The following is a 27,977-nucleotide window of genomic DNA, read 5'->3' as shown; positions in this document are numbered from 1 at the left end:
GTGCAAAATCAGAGATAATCCAATAATAATAATAATAATAATTAATCTAAAAAATATATTAATCTTATCGTTAAATAGATAAAATTCGATTTCTTTTGTAATTATATTACTACAAACAAGTAATAGATTATCCTTTCTCTGTAAGATCCTTATGCTCTATTCCGTCGCATGTTATTTCCGTCGCAACCAAAAAGAGAAATTCGATGGGTCGAAATAGCCCGTTGTCCTAACGATGTGATTTATCGGACTGGACAACATAGTGTGTTTGCACGCGAGAAAGCTCCCAGCCACGACGTTTCCGTCGTTTTCGTCGTGCGAACGCCGCTTGACGTCCCAGTCGGTTCTCGGATGGTGTTCACCAACGCACCACCGACTATCGACGAGGACCTCTCTTCTAGCGTCAAAACGACGATAAGCGGCTTATCGTTGAATCCGTCGGTGAGCAAACCTTCCACTGAAAATCAACGATCGACTCGTAGAAAAATTTCACCTAGACGGAATTTCTTCATTGAATATATATATATACAGTGACTCATGAAATTATTTGAACACTTGCCATGAAATAATTTATTACTTATAATAAGTATATTATACAACACTTACGTTTAATTATTTCAAAATTCAAATTAAATCCGAAATTATAACAATTAGAAATAAGCGCGTCAGAAAGTCGGCTCGAAACTCAAAGCTTTAACAAAAAATATTGTTTTTTAGATTTTATTGTTCTTTTTAGTCAGTCCTTTTGCGAGAACAATGAAAGATCCTCATGTACAGTCCTGGAATCGTAGATTGAAGGTAATTAAAAAAATATTTGGTTTCAGGACGCTGACACCGTATTAGTTTTTCTTTTGCCTTTTTTCCGAAACTACTTTTCTCAAACTAGTATATAAGATATCTCAAAATTTTCTTAACCGATTTTGTTAAAATTTACAACATATATTCTTTATAATAGTATCTAAGATATGACATAGGATTTTTTTGATTGGGTGCTATGTGCATAAATTATAAATTTTTTTAACTAAAAATTTCGTTTATATATAAAATTAAAGTTTTTTTCAAACAGCACTCATTTCTACAGGCAAATTTTTTTAAATTTTTCCCTACGTCACGTCTTAGTTATAACCTTTTTTAAATAAAAAAAAAATATTTTTTTTTTATCTGACGATGTCAGACAGAAAAACAAAGTCCACCATCAGCAAGGATTTTCAAAAGAGAGTCCTACTTAATAGCTCATATCTCTGTTTTCTTTTTAGTTTTTTTGATTCCTTATTATTTCAAATTATTCTTAAAACTGCTATGTATATGTGTAAAATAAAAATTATTGTATATATTTAATAGCTGCGTCAAAAAACAAAATTTATATTTATACCTATTTTTCAAAAAGCACCAAGGTGGTGTAAATCGTCAAAAGAAGTATTATATCAGTCTTAAATTATCATTTGATAAGAAACACCAGGATAAGGAATAAAAATACCTTAGGAAAATTATTACACAACGAGATTTATTATCCATATATACAAACGTTTACATAAACTCACAAGGAGTTGATAATTGAAAACGAAAGACAAATGTGACACGAGTGTTAAACCTTAAGAATCCCATGAACCCTTTTTAACCCCCTGTATTGACACGATAATCGCTAAACGTGTTCAAAAAACGGAAAGTAAAGGGATTATAATACGAGGAATCTTAAACGACGAGAAATTTATTGTCTATTTACAAACGCGAGATGACCTTTCTTCGTGAAATGACCATTAGCTTTCATTTAACAATTATCCTAAATTCTAAAAAGAAGGAAAAGAAAGGAGGGTGGGAGGGAGGGAGGGAAGGAAGGAAGGAAGGAGAAACAGGACATCGGGAAAGATACGATTAAACGGATAGGACAGGACAGTGAATCTTAGCGATATTTATTGTCTCTATGTACAAACGTCGAGTAAACGACGTATGGTACGAGAATTGAAATAGTCAAAATGGTTCTACCATTATACAAACATGCGCACGCAGACGGATTCATTCGTTCTTTCGTTCAATTTCTCTCTCTCTCTCTCTTTCTCTCTATTTCAAGTCAATCATCTATATACAGCTTTCCTGAACACGAAGACTTCTCGTATAAATATCATGAGTACGATGAACCGGTAACGTGCTAGGTCGAGCTGGACTAAGACTCCTTTCGGATCCTCCTCTTTCAACGTAACCATTCGGGTAAATCCAGGAATCCTTCGCGTGTAGAACCGACGATGATGGTGAAGAAAAGTCAAGTTCCTCTAGGCATCCAAAGTCTTTCGTTCTATTCGCTCCACTTAGCGCATAGTTTGGCTCGAAAATGTCGGGTCGTTGCTCCAGGAGCTTGTTCGGTATCAAGTCTGGATCGTCATCAGTTAAATCCGTTGGCACGCCACTACTACTACGTTCCTTAAACTCATCTCTTATGTCCTTATTAAAAGTACTCATCATCGTAGTTGTAGCTGCACCAGACATAGTAGTAGTTGTTGTTGCTAACATTCGATTATCTTTACTGTCATATTGAACCACCTCTGTCAATGTTTTTATACCTTGCATCGGATGATTACGACGATAGAGTGTCAAAGTTATTCCAACTATAAGGATGCAAACTGCAGTTATACCACCGGCGAAGCAAGCCACCAGTAGACTATAATCTGTTGTTTCTTCGGACGTTCCACGACCTTGGAAGAATCAAATCAATAATAAACTAAATTACATCGATATTCTATTGAATATATAAACGAATTCTTAATTAACATTGAGGGATTTACTAATAATTGTAAGAATTTAAGGAATGTGTAGTTAAAAATTGATTAAAAGGTTCGTTCAAATGCTTCCTCATTATTTTATTTTCTTTCTTTGTTGTCGATTCTTATTCTTATTCTTCGTAAAGAAAAGGGTTTTCCTAAATTTACTCTAAGAGAAATCGAAAGATCAAACTGGTGACTAATTTGTACCCACGGCGAGTCGCGAGGAAAAGACTGCAGCGTAATCGAAGCAAAGTCTACCAGCTAAGATTGGCTCGTCTTCGAAAGAATCATTCTTCTTATCGAAAGGAAAGGAAGAAAGGAAGAAAGGAAGGAAAAGAAAAGGAAAGGAATGGGTGGAAAAGAAAAGGAAGAAAGAAGGTTCTCTCTCGTCCGAACGCTTGCCGATCTCGGACAGACGTGTCCGGTAAACGGAATTCGCTTTTTCTCTCTGTTATTGGATCACGAAGAAAACGCAGGTAGATTCCGGAAGCGAAGATTAAGAGGAAACGGAGAACCGGTTCGCGGAGAACGATGACCTCTTTGGAATTCAGAAAACGCAGTGGCTTGTTAGCCTCTTCTAAAAGAACCCTACGTGTTTACTTATATCTTCGTATATGTACCTACCTATGAAAAATATATATGTTAGTTTATACATACTCAGTGTCGTCCTTCGATTGGATTCTTTTTGAAAATACGAAAAAATAATAACGGCTTCTCGAATTTTAAATATATCTATTTAAGATCGTTTTGTTTGCCGTTCGTACAAATTGTTATATAAAAATTTCTCTTTAAAACTCTTAGTGTAACACAAAAATTAAATAATCCCTCCCTAATCGCGCCCCACCCCCCACCACCGTCCATAACAATTAATCTAGATTTATTACACAAAAAAGAAATAAGCTCGTTAATTTTTGCTGTGTATTCATATGAGATCGTTTTATTTGACTTTTCCTTAACAATTGTCTCTTATTTGTTCCAAAGATACCAAGCAATATCATCATTTGATATTGTTTTACTGATTTGTTTTATTGCTTAGGTAAACGTAGTATAACTATCGACTAGTCTTATAGTTGCTGATTCAAAAAAAAATAACGAAATAGAAAAACCACAATTTGCACGATTTGTAATAAGCAACGATTCAATCGGCAAACCGCAAAACGACGAACAGAAAGCGAATACTTTCGAAAGAAGAACTCGTCACACACGCACGCGTATACTATACCTTTTCATAGAACGGAATCGCACCGCATAACCGGTATGAATTACGCATGAGGATGGAAATTAAAGACGATAAATGCGGCCGAGAATGAGAGGAGAGCTACTCGGTTCGTTTATTCGATTTTAATTCAGCTCGTACGATGGATGCTTCCGAAGGAGGAGGCTGGCATGGAAAGAGAAAAAAAAAGAAGAAGAAGGAAATGCTTTTTCTTTCCTTTTTCCCATTTTTTCTTTTATTATTATAGCTCGCGATGAGAAATAGAAAGAAGAATAGAAAAAGTAGCGAAAGTAAACAAGAACGTTGGAAAGCATGTAATAATATTCTCGATCCTGTTGCCGAGAAAATTCTCGAGCGACATGCGCGACTTGATGGCATTCTTTTCTTTTTCCTTGTTTTTTTTTCTTTTCTTTTTATTTTTTTTTTGCGTTTTTTTTTCTCCCTTCCAGCTATAATAATATGCTTATTATTTCGTATCTTAAAACCGGTTTGTTAACGTTTCCCATTTACGATTAGATATTTTTTTTTTCGATTAGGTATTCGGATAGAAATTATTTTTTTTTTTTTAATATTTTTACTGATACCTCGTATTTATCGAAAGTCGAGTAACTTAACTGTCAGACATGATTGTAGTTAAGATATCAAAAATAAAATGTATGCAATCTAATTATGAGTTTATGTTAATTTTGGAATATAGTACTTGAAAGATAGATAACACTTCATCCTTCGTCGATAACGCTGCGAGCCGTCGACTTTTCAAGACCCTGGCAATAAATAACTGTTCATACATATATGTAATAAGGACCAACCTCTCAACAGGGGTTCAGAAAAATTATACAACTTATTTGCAATCTCAATTATCTAGAAAATACGCTGCTGTGTCCATCTTTCTACTCGAAATATAAGAGATAAATATTATATCATAGAAGCAGTGATTAATAGAGATCTTAAAACATGAAATATATAAAACAGATTGATCATATTACGTTGATTTCTTATGGAAAATTATTGAAGCTTGGTGCTGAGGTTTTATTACCGATTTGTTTTAAATACTCAATATCTCCATTCATTTTATGTCTTTCTAAGCCATTAGGAAGAATAAATTATTAGAAGGATCGAATCTTTCCACCCGAAAAATAAAAAATTAAATATTATAAGATGAGATCAGTGATTAATGACGATCTTAATACATGACATGTATATACATATATATGTAAAATATTGATCGCATTACTGTAGCTTTTTATGAAAAATTATTATCAATTTATCATCGATTGATTGTAAATGAAAATTTGTTAATTACAATTTGTTTTTTACGCATACCTTATGGTTCTTGTATATTTTCAATTTTCATTCGTTTTTTGTTTTTCTAATCTATCAGGAGGGATAAATTATTGAAAAGGTCGAAAGGTTTAAAATAAATGATGAAAAAAGGGTCGAAGTTTCATTTTCTTTCTTACCTGTGGTATACATTGCGACTCCTTTGAGTGTGACGGGTTCAAGGACGACAGGATCACTTCGACCTTTAGCATTAACTGCGTAAAGGTGTAATCTATAATTGCATCCTGGTTCCAAGCCTGATACCTCAAAAACCGGGCCAGTGGATCTATCCGTGTGATTCAGGTAAATGGTATTTACAAGATAAACATTATCTTCACTGTAAACCTCTAACTCGTAATTAGTCAACGGTAGACCACCGTCGAATCCCTCGGAGCACCTGACGATCAACCAATCGGCGTCCCTCGAGTCGGTAGCTTTAAAATCTTCTTGTCCTGTTTTACATAGACGCGTGCTTATCTACACGAACGATTCTCATGAGACAACGAAAACTCTTGCAATTTAATCACGGCAAAAACCAAATAGACTAATTTACGTTAACGAACTCAACTCTAAAGCAATGAGATGAAAATTATAACTTTGATTATTCTGGATTAGTCGGTATCTAAATATTTATAACAAAACGTAGTACACCGTACATCCGTTCTTGATTATTTCGTTTTTTCTCCCAAATGACATACGAAACGCATTTTTTCTCTAAAAAAATATCTTTTGCTTTTACCGTCCATCCCCTTTTTTACGATGTAAAATTTTAAAATTTCGATAAAAAGTCTAAATGGAACGTTGAAGAAATCCAGCCCGACGATATCGTCGTCGTCTCTTTTTTGTTCTTTTTGGATACTTTTTAAACTCTCGAAAAGACACGTTTCTATCATTCACCGTCGTTCAATGGAAAGGTGTAAATCGACGTTAACGACTTCTATCTCTTTCCCCTTTCTTTTCTTTTCTTTTCTTTTCTTTTCTTTTTCTCTCTTGTCCCTTTGTAAAATCTCAAAGATAGTACTATCGAAAATAAAAAGAAAAAAGAATTTATCCCTATAGTTCCTGGATGCGCATTCGTCAAAACTATTAAAAAGTATTTATTCTTCAGGAATAAAGAAACAAGGAGGGGAAGATCGCGAGGTGGTCGAAGTTACGAAACCGGTAGCACCTGACCTACATTGCAAAATGCTGTGCCGTCGAAATCCGAACACTTGTTTCTCAGCACTTAGCTGCTCTCCTTCCAAGCAAAAGCGGCAACTCTTTCATCCGACAACGGCAGCATACACAACGTTGCTGACTTTACGGAAAAAAACGTCAGTGACGTGCGACCGTTTCTTTCGACGTGACGTAGCACCGAGAGAAATACAAAAAAGTACAAAGAAAATGGAAAGAGAGAAAAGACATTTCTCGGTCGACTGTTTGCGTTTTTCACTGGCGAAACTACCCTATCGTCTTTAATAAACGCCGTAAGAGACAAATTCCAAGAGAATTCACTCGCGATACCCTATTCTTTTTCCGTTCCTCTTTTTTTCCTTCCCTTTTCTTTTTTATACTAAACACTTTTAGAAGCATTACCTACTTTTCAAATAAACTCGAAAAAATTAGTACGGATTTTTGTTCGAGATTAAAAGGACTGTTTAGTTAAGTACCTTTTCATTTACAATTTACTTTTCCAATTCATATTCATAAATGGTATCATAGGTGAATAGAAAAGTTAAGATAGGGTTAGAAAAGATAAGACAATTAACTAATTAACCATGACTATTCGAATTATGTCTACTGGTAAATAGGAAGAAGAAAGTAATCGTTATTCCTAATCACTAGCAAGTAAAAAAGAATATCGAGTTATGTAAAGTTGGCTCGGTAGCCAAAGCGATAGAAAGATAGGATAGTACAGTTCGCTTACCCATTCGATAGGAAAAGGGTCCGGTCGATTGTACGGCTGTACAATTCTGCAATGGGTATGGCTTCCCAGCTACAATGATCTGAAAAAGACAGGGCGTTTTCTGCAATCCTATACGATTTCTCGCCCAGCATGCTATCGTTCCATAGTCCATGTCGTTAGACGGTGTGTAATTCATTCTGGAGCCGTGCCAATGGTTCGTGACGAGGCTCGATGGCTTGACCTGCGTGAATCGGTTCGACGGCATATTCATCAGCTCGCCAGAATTGTTGAATGTCCAGTGAAAGGTCGTAGGAGGTGGTTTCGATTGTACACCGCAAACCAGAAATATCGTCTCATGCTTCAAAGCTCCTACTACTTGCGTTGATGAGCCTTCTTTACAAATCGGGGCATCTGAAATATAAAATAATCTTCCCTTTTTTTTCTCACTTTAATTAAATCATAATAATAGTGAATTTGGGATTTGTTATTGTAAATATATAATAAATGAATGGATGTCTGGAAGAAGGGTCTATGTTACATACTGCATACTTCACAAGAGAGTCAGAAAAAGATTCGACAAGTGAAATTGTTGCTAATGCAACATATGTCCTTTTTCTATAACACACAAATTTCAAATCAAGCAAATCCAGAATATATCATGATGGAATACAAAACGTATGGCGTTTTTCCAACAACAAAACGAGTTTCGACAAGAATGTAATATAGAGGTGTTTCTTTTAAATATTCATTTAAATGTATATTTGTCCTCGAACTCTAACGTAATAATCTCAAAATTAATTTTTCTATTATCCATAACTTGACTTACACATTATTTCTAAAGTAACCGGCCTGCTGGTAGATTTTCCTTCAAGATTGGTAGCCATACACGAATACTCGCCAGCTGAACTTCTAGTAACACTCTGCAAAACCAAAGAATTACCACCAGGAAGTATGATCCCTGCTACCGCGTTCTGATGCAATTCCTTGCCGTCCTTGAACCAGGCCAGCTTGTAAGCTTTTGGATTGGCCCGGACATCGCATTCGAAGTAGACGTCGTCACCCTCGTTTATATCGTTCGCCCGCAAACTCGAGCCCAATTTGATCGTGACCACCGGAGCGTCTGTAAGCCGCAAACGCGATAAATCGATCGCACCGGTACTCCGATATCCCACAAATATTTTCTCGTCACATGAAACAATCTTATGCGTCATTCAATTTACTTCTGTACACGTTTAAATCATTTTCTACTGGTAAACGTTTACTTTTTCATATTTTTTTTTCTTCGTTCAATTAAAACACTCCAATGATGAATAACAAAATAAAATGTTACTCTACTTATAAATAGGCTCGAATCAAAGTAACATACAAAATAATATCGAAAATTTAATAATAATAATAATATAAATTAATAGCCACATAGTAATAATTCCAACGGTAAACGATTTTAAGAATAATTCATTTAATGATTAATCTATTTCCAAGTAACTGGACGTCCAAGTTTCCTCAAAATCACTTACAATGAACGAGCAATCGCCATCTATCTTCCAAGGCACTGTCAGGTACAACCGGATTTTCGGCACGACAAGTCAAATATTTTCCGTCGTCCTCGATGGTAGGGACATAACTCAACATACTTCTTGTTATGTTCGGACTATCTGCAAACTATGAAAAACTCAGTATCTAAGCTCGTATAAAATGAAAGGAAGTTTTCCATATAAACATTTAATATTTCGTTTGACAACTTTAATAGCAATTCCACTCACATTTCTAGCCATATGTTTCACTTGATGAGTACCTTTCCACCAAGTCATTATAGCTTCGGGTCTCGAACCGGAACTAGCACATTCTATTTCGTACGTTCTTAATGCGGATATGTGATTTAATTTATTTGTTATGTTCACGAATAATGGTTTGACTAAAATGAAAATATTAATTCGAATATATATCGAATTATTTTTCAAAATGATATTAATAAGTTTGCAAGAATAATATATCCTACATGTCAGTCATTTTAATATTCTGCAAGTTAGAGAACACTCTTAATTACACAATGAAGTATTGGAAAACTCACGATTAATGTCGAGAATAATTTCGGACGTTAACGGAGACATGAGTTGAGTATTGCTCGCCCTGCAAATCAATCTTGCTCTTAGAAAATCTCTTGTAACTCGCGACACATCCAAACGATTTATGGTAACATCCCCATGCTCTAACGTGTACGTATCGTCGAACAATTTTCCTTCAAAATACCAACAGACTCTCGGTGGTGGTGAACCTCCGATCACTTCGCATAACAACGACATCTCGTTACCCTCGTTGAAGGGTTGCAATATCTTGGCCATAGCTTTATTCGAACCCGTGTAGATTACTGGTTTCGAGGGTGGCACTGCCGTTCGATAAAAATCCACAATTAATCCTTTAGCCAGATTCGTCAAACTATTTAGTTTCTTATATTATCATGGAACTAGTAGTAATAACAGTAATAACGAATTACTGAATCATTTTAGAAATGCTAGGGAATTTATTGGTATATAATAAAAATAAAAATAGCATATAAATCAATAAAATTTGAAGATTTCAAATGGGGGAGAAAAGAAAAAAAAACAAGAAAAAATTTCAACCGAGAAGTAAAAATCTTCAAAAAATGATTTCAATCATAATCAGTTTGGTTATTTAAAATGTTTTAACAAATTAAAAAAGTAAAGTTAGTCAACTAGATTTGACTGATCCAATAGAGAAAATAAAAATACAGCTAACCGCAGATGAGGTCAACACCTGTTGAACAATTACTATGCTAGATTAATTAATTCGAAATCGCGTTAGCCTTAGCCGACCGAAAGCTAGTCAAACTCGTTACGCGATGACCCATCTTCGTTCTCTCTTATACTTCATTAGAAATCTATCCGACTTTGCAACTTTCCTTTTTCCAGTTAAATAAGCTACTACTGCTACTACTACTTCTTCCTTTTTCTTCTACTTCTACTTATTCTTCTTCTTCATCTTTATCTTCTAAACTTTCCTACGCTTCTAGGAAATATTTGAAATTTCGCGGGCTTTTCGAATTCTCGGTTAATGAGTTCGTAATTATCTCAAAGAATGACAAAACACTTGACCTACATTGTTCAAAAAAGAATAGTGGAAGAAAAATGGAAGGATAGGGAAGTGATACGGACAGGATAGATTAAGCTCACCTATAACGGTTAGGTTGATCTTCTGATTCTTCGTTGGACTATCTTTAAAGTCCACTCTACATATATATACTCCTCCATCGTCCGAATGCAATGGATCGATCTCTAATTCAGCTGGCGTCACGTTCGTCCTCATAGTGGCTCTTTCCCCAAATACATATGGATCCGACCAAAGCTTTGCTTGACCTACGGCTCTACCGCGGGCATCCACACTGTATATTGGCTCGCCTTCCTTCCCGTCTTTGTACCAAAAGACCATGATAACCATCTCGTCTTTCGTCGGTGGCTCGATATCACAAGGTATTTGCGCTTTGAAACCAGAGACCGCCGTTATGTCTAATACGGGAACTGAAAAATCGAATACCTTGTGACTTTTCTACTTTCTTTAAGCCACATTCTCTAATAATTTACATTTAGTATATTTTTTTATATAGAAATACACTATCTACTTGCTCCTTCTTAACTATTACGTAATTATACCTTTTCTCTGTCTCTCTTTCTACTAATTTAATATAAATTTTAATTGTAACATTTGAAGTAATCAATTGTAATCCAAACATCAAATTAGTATTACTCAATTAACATTTAAAATATTTCCTCGTTAGAAAAACACATAAAAATAATGTTACTTTTAACTCGTAATTTGTTGTTAATTTGTTTATTTTTCTTTTTTCCTTTTTTTCTTCCTGAAAAAATTTACACCAATCGGTAAAATAAATGACAAAGACATTAACGATTTCTCTTAGGGTATTTAATTGGTCTATCTCTCTTTCGAATTGGTGGTACGATCAAATTCGCTAAGAGAAGTAAAGAATCACGAGGTAAAGACTGCTGCTAGTAATAGTGTTTAAAAACAAGTCACGTAGCCGAGTTACTTCGTTAGATCCAGACCAAAGCGAAGACACACGGAACCGATATCTATCTCTCTTTGACCGTTCGCGCAACGTTCGCAAAGACGTCGTAGATTTTCTTACCGCAACCGCAAATTTCGAGTTTTAGTCGATTTCCTCTGACGCGAGTCGTACGACTTAACTGCAAATTGTTAGAAGTCCAGTAAACTCCTCTGTATTCAAGGTATCAACTGCCTTTGTATGCCGTGGTTACAATAGAAACGTATTCCATTAATGAACAAAGAAAAAAAATAGCAAAAACAAAAATAGATTTATTACAATGTCCTCTCACGGGACGTGCACGTACAAAAATATATCCAAATTTGTCTACTTCTCTATTAATATGATACATTTGTAACAATCCTTTGATAAAAGATTAAATTAACATTTTGCTAGAATACATAAACTTGCAGAAAATAAAAAAATAAAAACTGGTGTGTGTACTTATGTACGCACGTAAGAAGTTATACTTCTTTGCCGTACCAAAACGAATATAACCTCAATAACCTCAAAAATAACTTCAAAAAAATAACTTTAAAAAAAAAATAATTATTGAAGTTATACTTCTTTTGGCGCGTTGGGAAAAATGTAAATGGGGAGTGAATTTGTTCCGAGCGTCTGGAAAAACGACACCATGAAGAAGTTTGTCGGTATTTAACGACGCGCGGCAAAGCGATTTCAAGTATACGGCATGATGTTGTCTTCTCTACGTCTTCCTCTTTTTTTCTTCTCAAGCGGGTCACCCATCCAAGTACTAATTGTACTCAGCGCTGCTTGACTTAAATGATCGAGCGGGAACCAATGCTATCACAGCGCCATGGCCGTTGACGCATAAAGTAATTCGATATATCTCTCTTATATTAACTGTGGACTGATATATATTTTGATATTTCTTTTTCTTTTTTTTATTCTTTCTTATATATATATATATATATATATATATATATATATATATATATATAAATAATAATAAATTTTTTTTTTCTTTGAAGTTTTTTTTTGAAGTTATTTTTGAGGTTATTGAGGTTATATTCGTTTTGGTACGGCAAAGAAGTATAACTTCTTACGTGCGTACATAAGTACACACACCAGTTTTTATTATATATATATATATATATATATAAGAAAGAATAAAAAAAAGAAAAAGAAAATATCAAAATATAGATATCAGTCCACACTAAATATAAGAGAGATATATCGAATTACTTCACGCGTCAACAACCATGGCGCGGTTACAGCATTAGTTCTCGCTCGATCATTTAAGTAAAGCAGCGCTGAGTACGATTAGTATTTGGATGGGTGACCCGCTTGAGAAAAAAGGGGAAGAAGGAAAAGAAGACAACTTCATGCTGTATACTTGAAATCGCTTTGCCGCGCGTCGTAAATACTGACAAACTTCATGGTGTCGTTTTTCCAGACGCTCGGAAAAAAATCTCACTCCCCATTACATTTTCCCCAACGCGCCAAAAGAAGTATAACTTCAATAACTTCAAAAAAAGAAAAGAGAATGTGTCGATCGAAAAGACAAGTAAAAATATTTTGTTGATTAATAGACTACTTGTAGAACTTACTTAATCAATAAAATAACTCTATACCTAAATACATATATTAATAAATAACATTCTATTTCAGAATCGATCGAACTTCTTATCTGCATAACACATGAAGATTATTTCCTTTCATCTATTGTTATTTTACGAGCAACATAACAACATTTCCTGAACGATGCTATAACAATATTAATTATATCGATATAATTTATGTTACTGAGAAGAAACACGCATTTCGCAACAGTCATTAACTATTCGACTACGAGCTTGCGATTTGAATTTCCCTTCTCCTAACTCCCATCCATTTCTATCGTTCTTATGTCCTTCCTCGTCATTTTAAAGAGCCCTGAAATACGTTTTCACGCGATCTAAACTGCGAATACATCAACCAAGAATAGTGCATTTTCTCGATTCTATGACCTTATTTTAACAATAATTTAATTCATTTTTATATCAAATAAAAGAAACTTCTGCGTTTTTATTAACATTCTTTTAACAATGTCACAGAATTTCTTCATTTATATTCCTTCATATTTTCTTATTTTTATATTTTACATATTACAAAAAGCTATTTAAACTAGCAAATATAATAATAACGGATTTGTTAACACTGTCTGTAATTCAGATCTATGATCGCTTTGTACTTGCTTACACATACACAGAAACACGAACGCATATACACAGACATTATCTTCGCTCGTGTTTCTATATGCGTATAATCATCGTTCATGTCGTCAGATATAATCGCTTGTTAGCGTTCCAAGTATACTGTATATTAGAGGAATCCATAATCAGAATTCACGAATGAAACTCGTTGCAACTAGTTCTATATATGTATATATAAATGTTAAAATATTTAATACATAAACACGTGGATAAGCATCCATTTTATCGTAAATTTTAACCCCTTTAGACGATCTAAAATATTATAACAAAGAACTAAAGTATTTGCGAACTCATTTGCAATACAAAATAACAAATATAACGAGTAAAGAATATGCGAGTAAAACTCCAAAACTAATCAATTAATAAGCTATTATCAAAATAAACGATGGAAATAAAAATAATAGAACGATATACGTAAGAAAATCAATAATTATTATAGTATATAATATATATTATAGTTATATAATCATATAATTATATTGTAGTTATATTGTATTTCCAACTTTGCTTGAAATAAAAAGTAAAATAGCAAGAGAACAAAGAATCATTTTCATTCATAAATAAATGAAACGTATAATAAAAGAACGTTTAAGTATTTTTATCGATCGTTACATTAAAAGAGAAAGAAGCAGTTATGAACGAGATGGATGAAAATGAAAAGAAAAAAAATATTAAACAAGAAAAAAATAACAAACATCCTTATAATAAATGCAAAGAGTTAAAGAACCTATTACTTCAGAGCTCGCACGATCTATATTATATTAATTCTATGTTGAATCATCGTAAGTAGGACGTTAACGAGGGTCGAACGAATTTCTGCCAATTATCATCCATCCATAAATTACCACCGTTGACATGCAAGGAGTATAGTCATTAGTGATCAAACATTACAAGCAAGAAAATTCGTTCTACGAATAGTTGTTGAACGATTAAACGAGCAGGAAAAAAACATCTACGAGTACCATCATCTTTATCGTACGAATACTTGAACAGAAAGGACAAGTTATTTCCGTGAATAACATTGTTATCGTGATAGTTTAGACAGGACTATCAATTTTCCACCTATACATAAAACATATTATAATGAAACATTAATTGTCTTCAAAGTCAATAAATACTTGTTAAGTACACTTTTGTCGTAATATTTTTCTCTTAAAATTTCTTATCGATTTTAACGAAAAAATTGCTATTATATTATTTATAATAAAGAAAAAAGAAAATAGGAGAAAAGTTATCCATTGATCTTCGAAACTAATTTATGTTACATCATTTACCGAACTCCTCGGTCTAATAATCCCATTAGCTTTCCACAAATCTAATGTTTACTTATACCTTCATTTACGTTGATCACTCTCTAGTAGCAATCCACTTGTGTTGAAGGTTTGAAAGTCATCAAGACTGGCTATCCAAACTTATGAGAAACGAACGAATGAGCTTTCTTATCTTTTTTCTGAACTTAAATGTTTTTTATCTGAACCAGCAACTCAAGAGATTAATGTTTCGGTAGATCTCTTTTGACTTCTTTTATAAGATATCAAGTATTCTTGTTTAAAAATTTATCCTTCTCGTTGTTTATTCTTTATTTTTTCTTTCTTTTATTCTTGTTTTTTTAGTTCCTTTCTCTTCAATCTTGTTCTTTTTTTTTATCATCATTATTATTTTTTTTTTCTACTCAACGCTTGCATAGAAATTTTTGTATAACATCTTTTAAGTATATAATTTCTTTTAATATTTTTATTTATTTATTAATATTCTATGAAGTAATTTTAAACCACGTTTTTATAAATTTTTCCTTTAATCAAATCCCATTTAATCTTTTCATTGAAAAAATTTGAAATAAAAAGAAAAAGAGAAAATGTAATATTATAAACAAGAAATATAAATCTGAAAAAACTTTTTGATAAATATTAGTTTAACGCGGTCACGTTGCAATACAAAATTTTCTGGTTAATATTTTTCATGCATTGTACCTTGAGTTTCTTTCAGTGCGTCTTACAAATGAATTTTATGGTACATCAAGCAAAGGGTTATGCGTCTTTTCTCTTGTTAGAGAAGTTTCTCACAACTACTGTTTATACAAATTACACGACAATGTTTCCCTTTTGCATCTTTCTAAGTAATATGCATTTTCATTGTAATAGAAATTCTACGTGTTCCGTATAAAAGTATAAATCGTTTGAAAAATAACCAAAGTGAAAATAACAAAAGTATTTATATAATTAAAAAATATGTTTCAGAATACATTTTTCTTCTATATATTATTCCCAGTAAAAACGCCCAATGCGTTTACATCCATTACATTTTAATTTATCTTTCGTGTTTTTCTACAAAAGTATATATATATATATATATCACTTTTACGTATAAACAAGAAAAAAATTATATTTCTTTAACAAAAATATGAATAAAATAGTTCGATTGATTTAATGTTTAACTACAAAAAAATATTATGTAAAAGAAAAAAGTAGCAAAATATTAAGGAAAAAAAAAAATGTATATATATAGCAACTTTTTATATTAGCATCGATAAAGTTTCGAATATACAGGAAATTACGACAGGAAACGATAAAACGTCCTGGGTGATCCTACCAAACGACGAAGTACATACATACGTATTCTCCCATGTAAACGTCCGAATATTATCTTTGGACGTATCTAGTATCGTGAAGTGCTGCTTCAACTAGTATCTAGTATCGTGAAGTGCTCCAGCGACAGTATAGTGTATACATTGGAAACAAACCGAAGCACCGACAGTTAGATAAATAGAAGGGTAGATAGAACGTAGATCCGAATACATTTGAAGCTTAGATCGAGACATTAGATGCGACGTCCCTAGAAACACGCAGACATATACATAATATCGAAAGTACACATGCGTACATACTTATTTATGTATATACATGCAGACTAAATAATTTCCTCTCTCCTAATTTCATAATTAATCTCGAATCGATATCTCCGATAATCCATTAATATCCATGACTCTTCCCATTCTCTATTTCTTCTCAAAAGAACATCAAATATTAAAATAATATCAAATGCATTTGGAAAATTATTCAATCGAAGAAATAATTTAAAATTACCTAAACATATCTTTATCGGGAATTGAAAACAAATTTGTTCATTACATTTTTCGTATTAGATTGGGGAATAAACGTTATTCGTATGTTAATGCATAAGTGAAACAACATTTTTTTTAACTATATTTTAAATAAAATTTATCGAACCAAATCTTTGTGCCATTTCTCATTCAACGACCTTTTGCAATTTGTTTCGCTCAAATTTTTTCACGATTTCATCAACTTTTCCATTAATTAAACAACCAAAGCGAGACACATCTTTGACAGGAAAATTTCTTGATTGATAACGTTGAATCAGCTTTGTGTCATCCGTCCTGTCACTGCATCATGTCCTTAAATATCACACATTTTTTTTAACCAACATGAGTCGCATTCTTCTCTTTTTGTAAATAAAATTTCAAAATATATCAAATTTTTTCTTAATTTTTACATATTTTCCAGACACGAAAATTTTTGATTGAATAAAACAAATATCACAACGATTTTTTTTTTTTTTTAATTATTCTGTGATACATATATAAGCTTTCAAATACTCGCAAATATCGCCAGATTCAATTAATATTTAAAGAAGAAAAAATCTTTAGTAAATGTTTATTTAGTATTATATTATTAATTTATAACTAAAGGATTAATTTTTTGAGACTTATGTTAAACATTTTTTGATCATTTATAAGCTTTTAAAATATCGGATACCTTTTTTTTGTTAACACTCTATATAAATACAATATTTTTATATGAATTATTTGATAGCTTATTTTATTAAACATCTCGTTCTTTTAGAATATTAAAATAGTTTAAACTTATATCAGTTTAGACTAGTTTACAATGTTAATTTGAAGAAGCAGGATCCGTGTACAAAATCACGTAAGTTGTTCAATATATGTATTAACCTTAATGGAAGAGATTAGGAAGAGAGTGATTTGTCGATCCATCGAACTGGAAATTACACTAACCAACGTTCTACTTCTTCTTCTTCTTCTTCTTCTTCTTCTTATATCTCTACTACATTTAGTACTGTCGATAAAAGAAGAAAACACTTCTTATCTGTGAAATCGTCTATCGAAGCAATACGAAGTCAAAATATCGACTATTACTTCAGCACTAATTTGCATTTGTTTGCTTAATATAATATCCTCGATGCTTACTATTCCAAATGTAAACGATGTTTCCATATTCTCGCTGAAATTTACTTCAAGAGGAAACAAAGTCTTACTCGTATTACTTACATATGTAAATAATAAGACGATACATGGAATTATAACAAAGAAAATTCCTTCAAAAATTGATATCAACAAGGATAGAATTATTTTCGAAAGATTTCTAATTAAAACATTTATACCTGTATTTGTATATTATTAGATATTATATATAATATATATATAAATACCAAATTGAATTGAAAACTTAACTATATTTTCATTCCAATTGTGAACGAAGAAAATATTCAACAAGAACACGTTTGCTTAATCATTATCGATAATACTCATTCTTCATCCTTCGATTTACGTGAATTCCTATAATCAATAAAATAACATCGTTCGTTCGAAAAGATATTTCACAGGAAAGTGTGAGTAGAAACGTAAATCATTCTCTTCGAATCAGCTGTTAATTCCAACAAAGAAAAGACCCCGTTTCTCGGAACAATAGAACGCGTTTCCAAACTTAAATAATTGAACATAAAAATAGAAGAATCGATTCCAAATGAAAAAAATCCAAAGATTCGTCAATTGATATTAGAGTGTCGATGATTTTGAGAAACGACGAACCTTTCTTACGATTTTTTTCATCAGGAAAAGGAGCTGGAGGAATTAGATGAACGATAAAAGAGAAATAAATCATGAGAAAAGATTTTTTAAATAACAAATAAAGTCAAAAATTTCGTGAAATAAATATTATTCGTGGAAATAATTGCTTGAAATTATCTTATTGTTAAATGATCTCGATACAAATAATCGCTTTAATAAACGCGATACAAGTAATGTCAACCACGACGTATATGATAAAATGACGCTTACGATGGCGAACCTTTTCAATTCGATGAAACTGTACGACTGACAAATTAAAAAATAAAACAACAAATAAAAGTATAAAGGTTGCGATGTTAAATACTTACAATTAGACGATTAATTGACCGAATAAATCCAACTTCTTCGAAGTTAAAACGAAATAAAAGAAAGTCTGGCTATCTTTCTCTCTCTCTCTCTCTCTCTCTCTTTCTCTCCAACTCATTCACTCCCTCGCTCGCTCGCTCTCTTTTAACCTTTTCTTCTCTTGACTTTATCCGTTTCTTTCAATTTTCTATACAATGTCTTTCTCTTTTCTTTTCTCAGCAATCCACAGTATGAGACAATCGCGAATAAGCGAACAATCGTACAGATCAATCAGTTTGCTACTGAACTGTGGCCTTTTCTTACCCCCTTCTCTCTCTCTCTGTCTCTCTTTCTTTCTTTCTATTTTTTTATTTTTTCCTCTTCTTAACATTCCCATCACTATATATACATTACTTCAATTTTACTTACATATATATATTCTTTCAACATTCTGTCCAAATCAAATATTTCCATTTGAAAGAAAAAAGGAAGATCCCTCCGTTAAAGGAAGGACCCAGGTTTTTTCTAAGAGAGATGTTGTAAAGCTAGGGTCAGGATCGATACCCTCCACCAGAAACCTTCTTCTTCCAATCGGACGTCGAAAGCAGGATCACAGACCTCAACTATATACGATTTCGAACTAGATCCTACTTAGGAATTGAGAGATAACGATAATGTAAGATATCCTGAACGATATACAAGAACCCATGAGGAGAAAAGGCTCGTAGAAAGGGCCAATTCTAAGTTGCTTCCGAAAGAGATTATGATAATTAACGGATGGTAATTTCTCTTTAATAAGAAAGAAAGAAATGTCTTTTCCATTCATTGGCTTTTTTACACTTATTTTCTTCGATCAAATATAAATTCACCACTGATAATAATACCGATACTGATGTTACAAAAATATTTAGATTATAAAATATATAAATTAAATGAAATTATAAACGAATGAATAAAAATAAATAATATTATTAAAATAAATGGAATCATTTATTAGGTGTAGAAATTAATTCGGTGTAATAAAATAAATATTAACTTGTAATGTTAAGAAAATAAATCCCGTAAAATAATAAATAATATTATATATTATAAAATAATATTATAATATAACATATATCATATCACACACACACACACACACATTTATTTGCAAGATTTAACTATTTATTTATAATTGAAGCTTTATTTACAATTTAAAAATAATGCTTTTGTAAACATAATTATTATATACTTCGACCTTATTTTTATACATTTTTCAAGTTAGATACCAATTTTTTATGTACACGCATACACATTCAACGTAAACGACCAAAGCATTATTAACTCACATTTAAATTTCCGTGTTTGCAAATAAATCGAAATAAAACTACCATGCTCGGGAAATAATTTATGTAACAATCGACATGCAAATAAAATGGATAGTAAAGCGATTCGAGTGAAAATTCAACGCTAATTAGTCCAAGAAAAAAACTAATGATCTCTCCGTTCAACACAATAAATCCTTTACTTTACATACAAATCTCTCTTTATTCTCTTCGATGATCACATGAATTATGACGTTGAAATGAGTACTTTACTACAATATTATTCATCGGGTCACAGCTGATTCTTTGCACTTGCCGATATATATGTAATAGAAATAATCTTATATAAAATAACAACGATATTATTAATTGTTAACTGATTCTATTCAACGTTTCAACTTAGCGTATCAACGTTTCTATTAATATTGATCATTATGTAAACATTCCATAATACTTTTCTTTTTTCTCCACGCTACAACAAATATGAGCAACTTAAAAAGTTTGTCAAATGAAACTTGTAGATTCTCTTCACTCGTAAAAATAAAAAAAAACTCGACTATCATAGGAAACATATCCGATTAATTAAAGACCCGGCACAAACGAAAGAGTAGAAATAAATTGGAATGTGCGAGACAAGAAGAAAATTAGATTCCTATGAGAATCTCAGGAAGATATAACTGATCAAAAAGGAAAAAAGAAATGATCTGAAGTAAAAAAAGAGTTGTAGTAAGAGGTGGAGGAGGAAAAAGAGAAGGAGAAAGGAAAAAGGGCCTAGCTGATGACTGCCGAACCGTTAATACGCAGCCACGGCTTTCGAAGTGGTCCATTAGTCACAGTTCGTCGGAGTTCCCAGCTAAATTTTCGTCTACTATGCTTTTCGCGAAACGGTCTCTAGCGAAAAGTTTGACCAACCACGAGTAGCCTGTACTGATCTCCCTACAAAAAGAGAGAGAGAGAGAGAGAATGAGTCGTTCGTTAGTCCCAACCCGGACTTTGAAATATCGTGCTCTCCTGTTTTCTCTCTTACCACATATCGCCTGGCTGCTTCCAACTTATTTTTGCGAGTGAAAGAGAGAATAAGTCATTGCACATGCACCGACGAAAAAAATAATCCTTGGATATTCTCGATTCTTTGTTTATTTTTTCATTTCCATTGGTTCAGTATATTTTCTAACATTTGAAAAACCACCTGCCAAGTTTTCTTTTCCGCGAGTTTCGGAAAAGAACTTTCGACAAAATGTCGAGGGAAAAAGGGAATATGAAATTTGTAGAAACACTTATTAAAGCATAAAATTATCACATTTTATATACCGTATATATAAAATCGTTTATTTATATTATTATATAAAACTTAAAATAAGCAATTGTCAATGATTATATTTTGGTTCCGAATTATCATATATAAAATATATAAAGAAATTTTGTAATTTAAAATTTGCAGGAAGATACCCTTCGAAGCGTAATATTATTTATTATATTTGACATATAAAAATAATTTATTCTTGACATAAGAATTTTTTAATGCAAGCATCATTAATTATTATATTACGCCGTCGTTAATTATCATATTATCCAAAATATCCCAAGAAATTTGACAATAACGAATGATGCAAATGAAAATGATAAGGAATTTGTTGTACAATAATCTTATAGACGATATATTATAATAAAAGCGGATGAAATACACGCGAATGTAGGAAACGTGCCGACAAGTTTTTCGAAATCCAAAAGGAATAATCGAAAGAGAAAGAGAATATTCCGTTTTCTGGTATTAGAATAGCAGATAGAAAGAATCTACGTGAAGCACGTGCGACGAAGGAAATCGGATCGAATAGTTTCCCATGCGAATCGAAAACTGGTCGTGCTCTGGCAGCTACTGGAAGATGACGCTCGCACGACGTTATTTTATAAATGGAAAATGTTACGACATTGCATCAAGAGTAGATACCTACGTCTACGAACGCGTGAAACGGAAGTGCGATGAGCTGAAAACGAAAAGACGGGCGAGAGACGATGTTATACGTTTACTAAATTTGAATTATTTCCTTTTTTATCTTTTTAGTCCGTCAATTTTTATTCATATTTCTTCTTCTCTCCCATTCTCTCTCTCTCTCTCTCTCTCTCTCCCTCTCTCTCTCTCCTTCATTTTTTTCTTTCCTTTCTTTTTATTTCATCTAATTGTAAATCATCCTCTTTAAAAATCTTCTTAATTAAAAAGTAATTAATATCAACGAATCGTCTTTAATGAAATGGATAACGACGGCGATTTCTTATGCCATCGTTATAGAAGAACGATCCTACGTTTGAATGAAAAACGGCCTTTTTTTATGTCAATTCAATTCGTTTTACAAACGAGTTTTGAGAGTTGAGAGAGTGGACGATAACGTAACGTTTCTCTCATACACAGAATGTAAAATGCTCTGATATCGTGAATATACAGGTAAACCACCGACGTATATCGGAGAAAAAAGAAGAGAAACAGAACAAGAAAGAGAAAAAGAAGAAGAAAAAGTGAGAGAGAGATAGAGAGAGACAGACGACATCGTATGCCCGGAAGCTTGAGCTACGCGAAGTTTCCGGTTATCTCGAATCACCGATCGTTACCGCGTATCTCGCATTGAACGTTGAAACCTATTTTTTTGTTCTCCATCTCTCTCTTACTAGTAAGGCCTACGGCTATATAGACGAGAATGATATCCCAAGGGATCGTCTTTCCTTTTCTCTCTTATGAAACATCGTGTGCCCTTTCCATCTTGACTACCTTTTTCTCTCTCTCTCTCTTTCTTTCTCCCTCCTTACAAACTTGTATGCTTTCGCGATTACACTTGTATTTTTTTTTTGACGAGGAAGAGAGAAAGGGGGACGATCATAGTGGTATAGCGCATTTTATATTTTATGAACTACGAAACGTCTCATCTAATCCCAACGCGAGATAAAATCGATCGTTCGTATAGAAAATATAACGATATTTCGAGTAAGAATTTCCTCAGGGAATCTTTCCTTATAGGAAGGTTACGTGTTTGTAAACTATCCAATCTTGTTTATAAACTTTAATTAACTAATTAACATTTACAAATTAGTTTAATGAATTTATAATTGACGAATATTCGATATTATTCTATAGAATGAATATTATTATAGAGATTTTATGTGAGATATACCTTATTTCTATTTATAGGCAAATTAGCTAAAAATAAACTATTACTTTCTCTCTTTCTCTATCTCTTCTCTTTAACTGGTACAAACATTTATTCGAACATCATCGATATTAGTTCGAGGGAAAGTCTATTTATATCTTTGACACCCTAATAAGAGAATTCGGCTACTCGACTCGACTTTAACGTCTTTCACACGCGCGCGCGCGCGCGCGTTCGAGATTCGCGTGCCTATTAACGATAACTCTCTTCATTTTTCTCCTCTCGGTTGAATTTAGGACTCCACGGCAACGACCGACCCATTGCGTGCGAAATACTAGCTCGTAATTACGATTCCCGTATAACTGTCAAGAAGTTTCGCGTTCTTCTCACGATTCGCGCAAAATGATAACGCTCTTCGAGATTAGCTAGATCCCTTATCCCAAGTTTGCACCCTCTGAAAAGATGTGGAGAGAGAAAGAGAGGGGAAATAAAAAATAAGCAAAATAATAATAATAATAATAATAATAATAATTATGAGAAACTTTAAAAGACTTGTATGATTTTTAATTTACGAACTGTTATTGGTAATTATTCGACATATACGTCATATACCTATTGCGAATCCGTAGAGACACTGGTCGATTACCGGATCCGAGGTGGAGCCGTTATGTCAATTTGCATAATGCATCGATTAAATAAACGGGTTGTGGTCCTGTCCGATGTCGTCGAGTACGCGCTCGAGTCGTGACTGCTGTACACGCGGACTCACCGCAAAACAATTATTGACAACCGAATTCTCTATGCCATTCGCGTTTTAGGCCGCGTCAAAATTAATAAGCGCCTTGTCTTCTTTTACTCTTGATGTTGATAACGCTTGTATAGAATTTGTGAGCGTTCTGTATATTACGTTAGATCATTATTGATGAGCATAATTGATTCGATTGTTCTCGGACACGTACATTTTAGTTATTTTGATATTTGAAATTCATAATAAATAACTACTTTATATTAAATTCTTTTAAATATTCATTCGTTTATTCATTTGATTCTTTCACTGCTGTTAACTTTCATTCGTTTTTATGATTTCAACGAATACATTTCGTTTTTGGACTATTATAATATTATATACATAAATTGTCCCGAAAATTATCTTCAATAAAAATTGCATAGCATGATATGGGGAATGATCTAATCGATCAATAAATTATATTACCAATCCACCTGTTTGAAAGTGTTTCATTCAAAAACTTGCGAATGTTCAAGGCTTAATGCAACGATGCGCTATCTTGTTGAAAAATGATGAATTATTGAATGTTCCTGTTGCTAAAAAACAAAGTCTTGCAATATCTTCAGATAAGTATTTAAGGTCAATATCGATTCACCGAAAATCTTCCATACAATACGTAGTTTTCTCTACGACAAAAATCACAACTAATATCTAATAAATTAATATAGAATACTGTAGGCTTGGTGTCAATATTTAAATACTAACTGGATATTCTGCTAATCACTAATAATGTATACATATCAAATATTCGTAACATCCTGACTGTAATAAAATTAATTATGTAGGAAATATATATATCCCCTAAATTCTTGTTTAATAATCATAGACGTGCCATCAGAAATTTCATTCAATTATAAACTTGTATAGATAATGTTTGGATATCTTGTATATATAATAAAATTACACATTACCCCCAAATGTAATTAATAATGATTACCAATCAACAACATTGCTTTTTACATCGTTAACCGATTAAAATCATTAAATAAACCTACCAAGTTTTAATGCAATCCAAAAGAAGGAATAACAGAAAGAAAGAGAGAGAGAGAGAGAGAAGAAGAGACGAAGAGAGAAAGGATATTTCTGCTGTTTGCTTCTCATATCAATATTACTCCTCCAAAATACTTCAATAAATTTACAAGCATATTCTATTCGTGAAAATAAAACAATACTTACATTAACGAACATAGTTGGAATGAAAATCTAAGCAAAAGAACACTAATCGATCCTACGAATCGTTATGTCAATTAAAAGCTAATATTATAATATTAATCTTCGAAAAAACGACAAAATTTGATCACGTAACATCACGCGAATCGTAAATAAACATCATAAAGAATGATACATTGTACTAAAGAGCGTGGATTTGTTCATTCTTCGACACTAACCCATTCTTGAAAAAGCAAGGACAAAGCGTAACATGAAAAGCACGATTTTTACCTTTGCCAACGATAAATGAGCGGAGGTTCTGTTAATCCGAGCTCGTTCTATTTTACACATGTTTTTAGATAAACGCTTTCTCTCTCTCTCTCTCTCTCTCTCTTTCTCTCTTTCACTTTTTTTTCTCTTTTGAAAGTACCCACGCCCTTCCTTATTTTTCTTTTTTTCCATTTTTTTCCTTTTTTTTTACTTCACATCGAGAAGCAACGAGCGACGCGTAAAAATGCTGCCAAGCGACGTATCATATTACGAAAAAGTGCTCGAAAACATTAAACCGTAATAACGATCGATATTTCGAGTATAATTCGTTTATCGTTGGGATATTTATTGTGTCGTAGTATCATTCACGCTATGAAGAAATCATCTTGTCGTATATAAATTTAAACATAAAAATGTAGGATTCTCTGTCTCGTAAAACGTATGTAAGTTAATTACAAGAATTGTACAATTATCAGAGTCAATTAACACGATTTATAAGAACTCATACCAATGTCCTCGAAATTCGTTCGAATTGTTGTTTGAATTATTTTGAAACTAATTGTGTTGGAAAATCCACAAAATAGAATGTCAACGATGAAAAACGACAGTACGTTTTAATCTGTCTGGATGTCATTCTTGGGAAAATATTGTTCACAGATTTCTCTCTCTCTCTCTCTCTCTCTCTTTCTCCCTATTCTATATCTATATAATAAATCTATCGAACCGGATTACAAACTTTTCATTACTATTTTTTAACAATTTCGAAATACTTCGTTACCTCCAGAAACGTCTAATTTAATCCTTAATATCTAATTTAAAACAGGTGAAACTTAAAGCGTTAAAAATATTCAAACATAGAAGATTTCGTTGGTGAAACAATAAAAAGAATGAAAAAAGTTCCGATCGGAAGTTAAGATAATCGTAAGAAAGTTTGAAATCGTTCGTAGAAAGTCGTCGACATACTGAAAACTACTCAACGGCAATATACTTGCATACGATGGTATATAGATACAATACGTACATACGTATAAATATACGTATATACGTAGACGTATTATTCATTTTCTAAAGTAGAAACGAGGATAGAACGGTTATACGTAGTTTAAAGGACTTACTGGGTTCGTCGACGTCGCTGAGGACAACTTCCGCAACGGCAAACCGAGCGAAAACGCTCATCAGTAAAAGCATTCTCCTAAGCATTCTGCGTTGCTATAACTGAATAGACGAATCTATCTTTATCTCTATCAACCCGTCTGTCTGAAGTTCTCGTTCAAATATCAGCCTCTTTAACGTTCCACGAAGGTATAACTTCTCCCAAAGTACCTGGCTAAGTCGAGTTTCAATGAGTCAGGTCTTTCGATAATCCAAAATTTAGATCCTTTCCTCTTCCTACTTCGTTATCACTTAAACTAACGCACACACGTATAACACATCATAATAATAGGACACGTATCAATACCAAAAGGTTTATTCGATTTAACGTAAGAGTTTCTCACGTAAGATAATTATTGTTGATTTCAAACTTTGGAATATTCTTCTGATAAGATTTTCTTGTTTCTTCATTCATGGAACGAGGAAAGGAAAATAAAACTATATATCTATCTGTCTTTCTTTCTTACAACAATGTCGTCGTCCTCCCTTTTATTCTCTTCCTCGTTAGAACGATCGTTCATTTTCACCATAAGATGACAGCAACCTGTCTATTTATGCTTCGACGTATCGTCATTGCCGCGACGTTAATGGACTTACTCGATCGAACGATCCTATCCCTTATATAGTATATCCGTACACGCTCGAACGATCGACGACCCTTTATATACATCGGTAAACTTATCATATGCGCCAACGAGTTTCCGTCATCGTCTAACGATAATGACGTAATGGGCCGATTTACGAGCAACCTATAAAAATCGAAAACCAATGGATACTCCTGCAACACCTCGACTGCCAACGAGACAACGTCATATCGATGCCCTTTCTATACTCGTATATCTTCGTATTATACACGATGTTTATCGCGACATCGATTACATCTCACACACGTTCTTCGACGAGGATATCTTGCACTCTTCAACGACTCCTCTTCCGGCGTCTCTCTTCGATCCTTCTTCCGTTTCACTATTTTCCTTTATTTTTCTTTCCTCTTTTCTTAAACCGTTCTAATCTTTCAATCACTTCTCCTCGATCTCAGTTATTGATAGAAATCATTTCAATTATCCAAAACAACTTTTCAACATCCGTATCAACGATAATTAACTTCCACTATGCAATAAAATCAACGAAATTGTAATATCATCATTCAATATATATTATAATAATATTGTTCATTATCAAAGAAACGAAACAATTTTCGCAAAAACGTTTAGAAATAAAATCAAGAGACCCTTTTTTTTTTATTTTCATTCCAATCGTCCTCTCCTTTTTTCTATCCACTTGTATTCGTACAAAATTGATTATATTGTTCGGAAAAAATTGAACACTTCGTACGAAATGTAGAATAAAAAATTAGACGTAATAATAATAATAATAATAGTAATAATAATAATAATAATAATAATAATAATAATAATAGTAATAATAATGAAAACGGAAAAAAGAAATAAAATTCGAATGAAGAAGGAGATTCCGAATAGCGTTAAACCCCTGCGCAAGACGGAAGGCGCGCTTACTGCTGCGTTGCGGCAGGCCTACT

General features: G+C 32.7%; 1 protein-coding gene across 1 annotated transcript; it reads right to left on the bottom strand.

The window, feature by feature from the left end:
• Positions 1 to 1,484: 1,484 nt before the first annotated feature.
• LOC122522877 (neural cell adhesion molecule 2-like) lies at positions 1,485 to 27,977 on the bottom strand. Its single transcript, XM_043644226.1, has 10 exons — positions 26,905 to 27,977; positions 26,401 to 26,612; positions 10,366 to 10,710; positions 9,246 to 9,560; positions 8,938 to 9,089; positions 8,692 to 8,836; positions 8,001 to 8,294; positions 7,196 to 7,585; positions 5,430 to 5,741; positions 1,485 to 2,684 (listed from the first exon to the last, which is right to left on the bottom strand). Exons 2-10 carry the CDS (start codon positions 26,483 to 26,485, stop codon positions 2,074 to 2,076), a joined length of 2,649 nt encoding a protein of 882 aa, XP_043500161.1. The 5' UTR covers positions 26,486 to 26,612; positions 26,905 to 27,977; the 3' UTR covers positions 1,485 to 2,073.

Source organism: Polistes fuscatus, unplaced genomic scaffold (genome assembly GCF_010416935.1).
Source record: "Polistes fuscatus isolate 324 unplaced genomic scaffold, CU_Pfus_HIC Scaffold6, whole genome shotgun sequence".
NCBI lineage: Eukaryota > Metazoa > Arthropoda > Insecta > Hymenoptera > Vespidae > Polistes > Polistes fuscatus.
This window is presented reverse-complemented; position numbering and strand designations above follow the sequence as displayed.

Bases quoted from the DNA above. Each gene is read 5' to 3' on its own strand.
- LOC122522877 (XM_043644226.1), bottom strand. From the start codon at position 26,485: ATGCTTAGGAGAATGCTTTTACTGATGAGCGTTTTCGCTCGGTTTGCC. The intron at 10,711-26,400 runs GTAAGTCCTTTA...TCGATTTTTCAG, and splicing joins CAGCGACGTCGACGAACCCA to TTCCCGTATTAGACATAACG. The intron at 8,837-8,937 runs GTGAGTGGAATT...AGTTTTTCATAG, and splicing joins TGAAACATATGGCTAGAAAT to TTTGCAGATAGTCCGAACAT.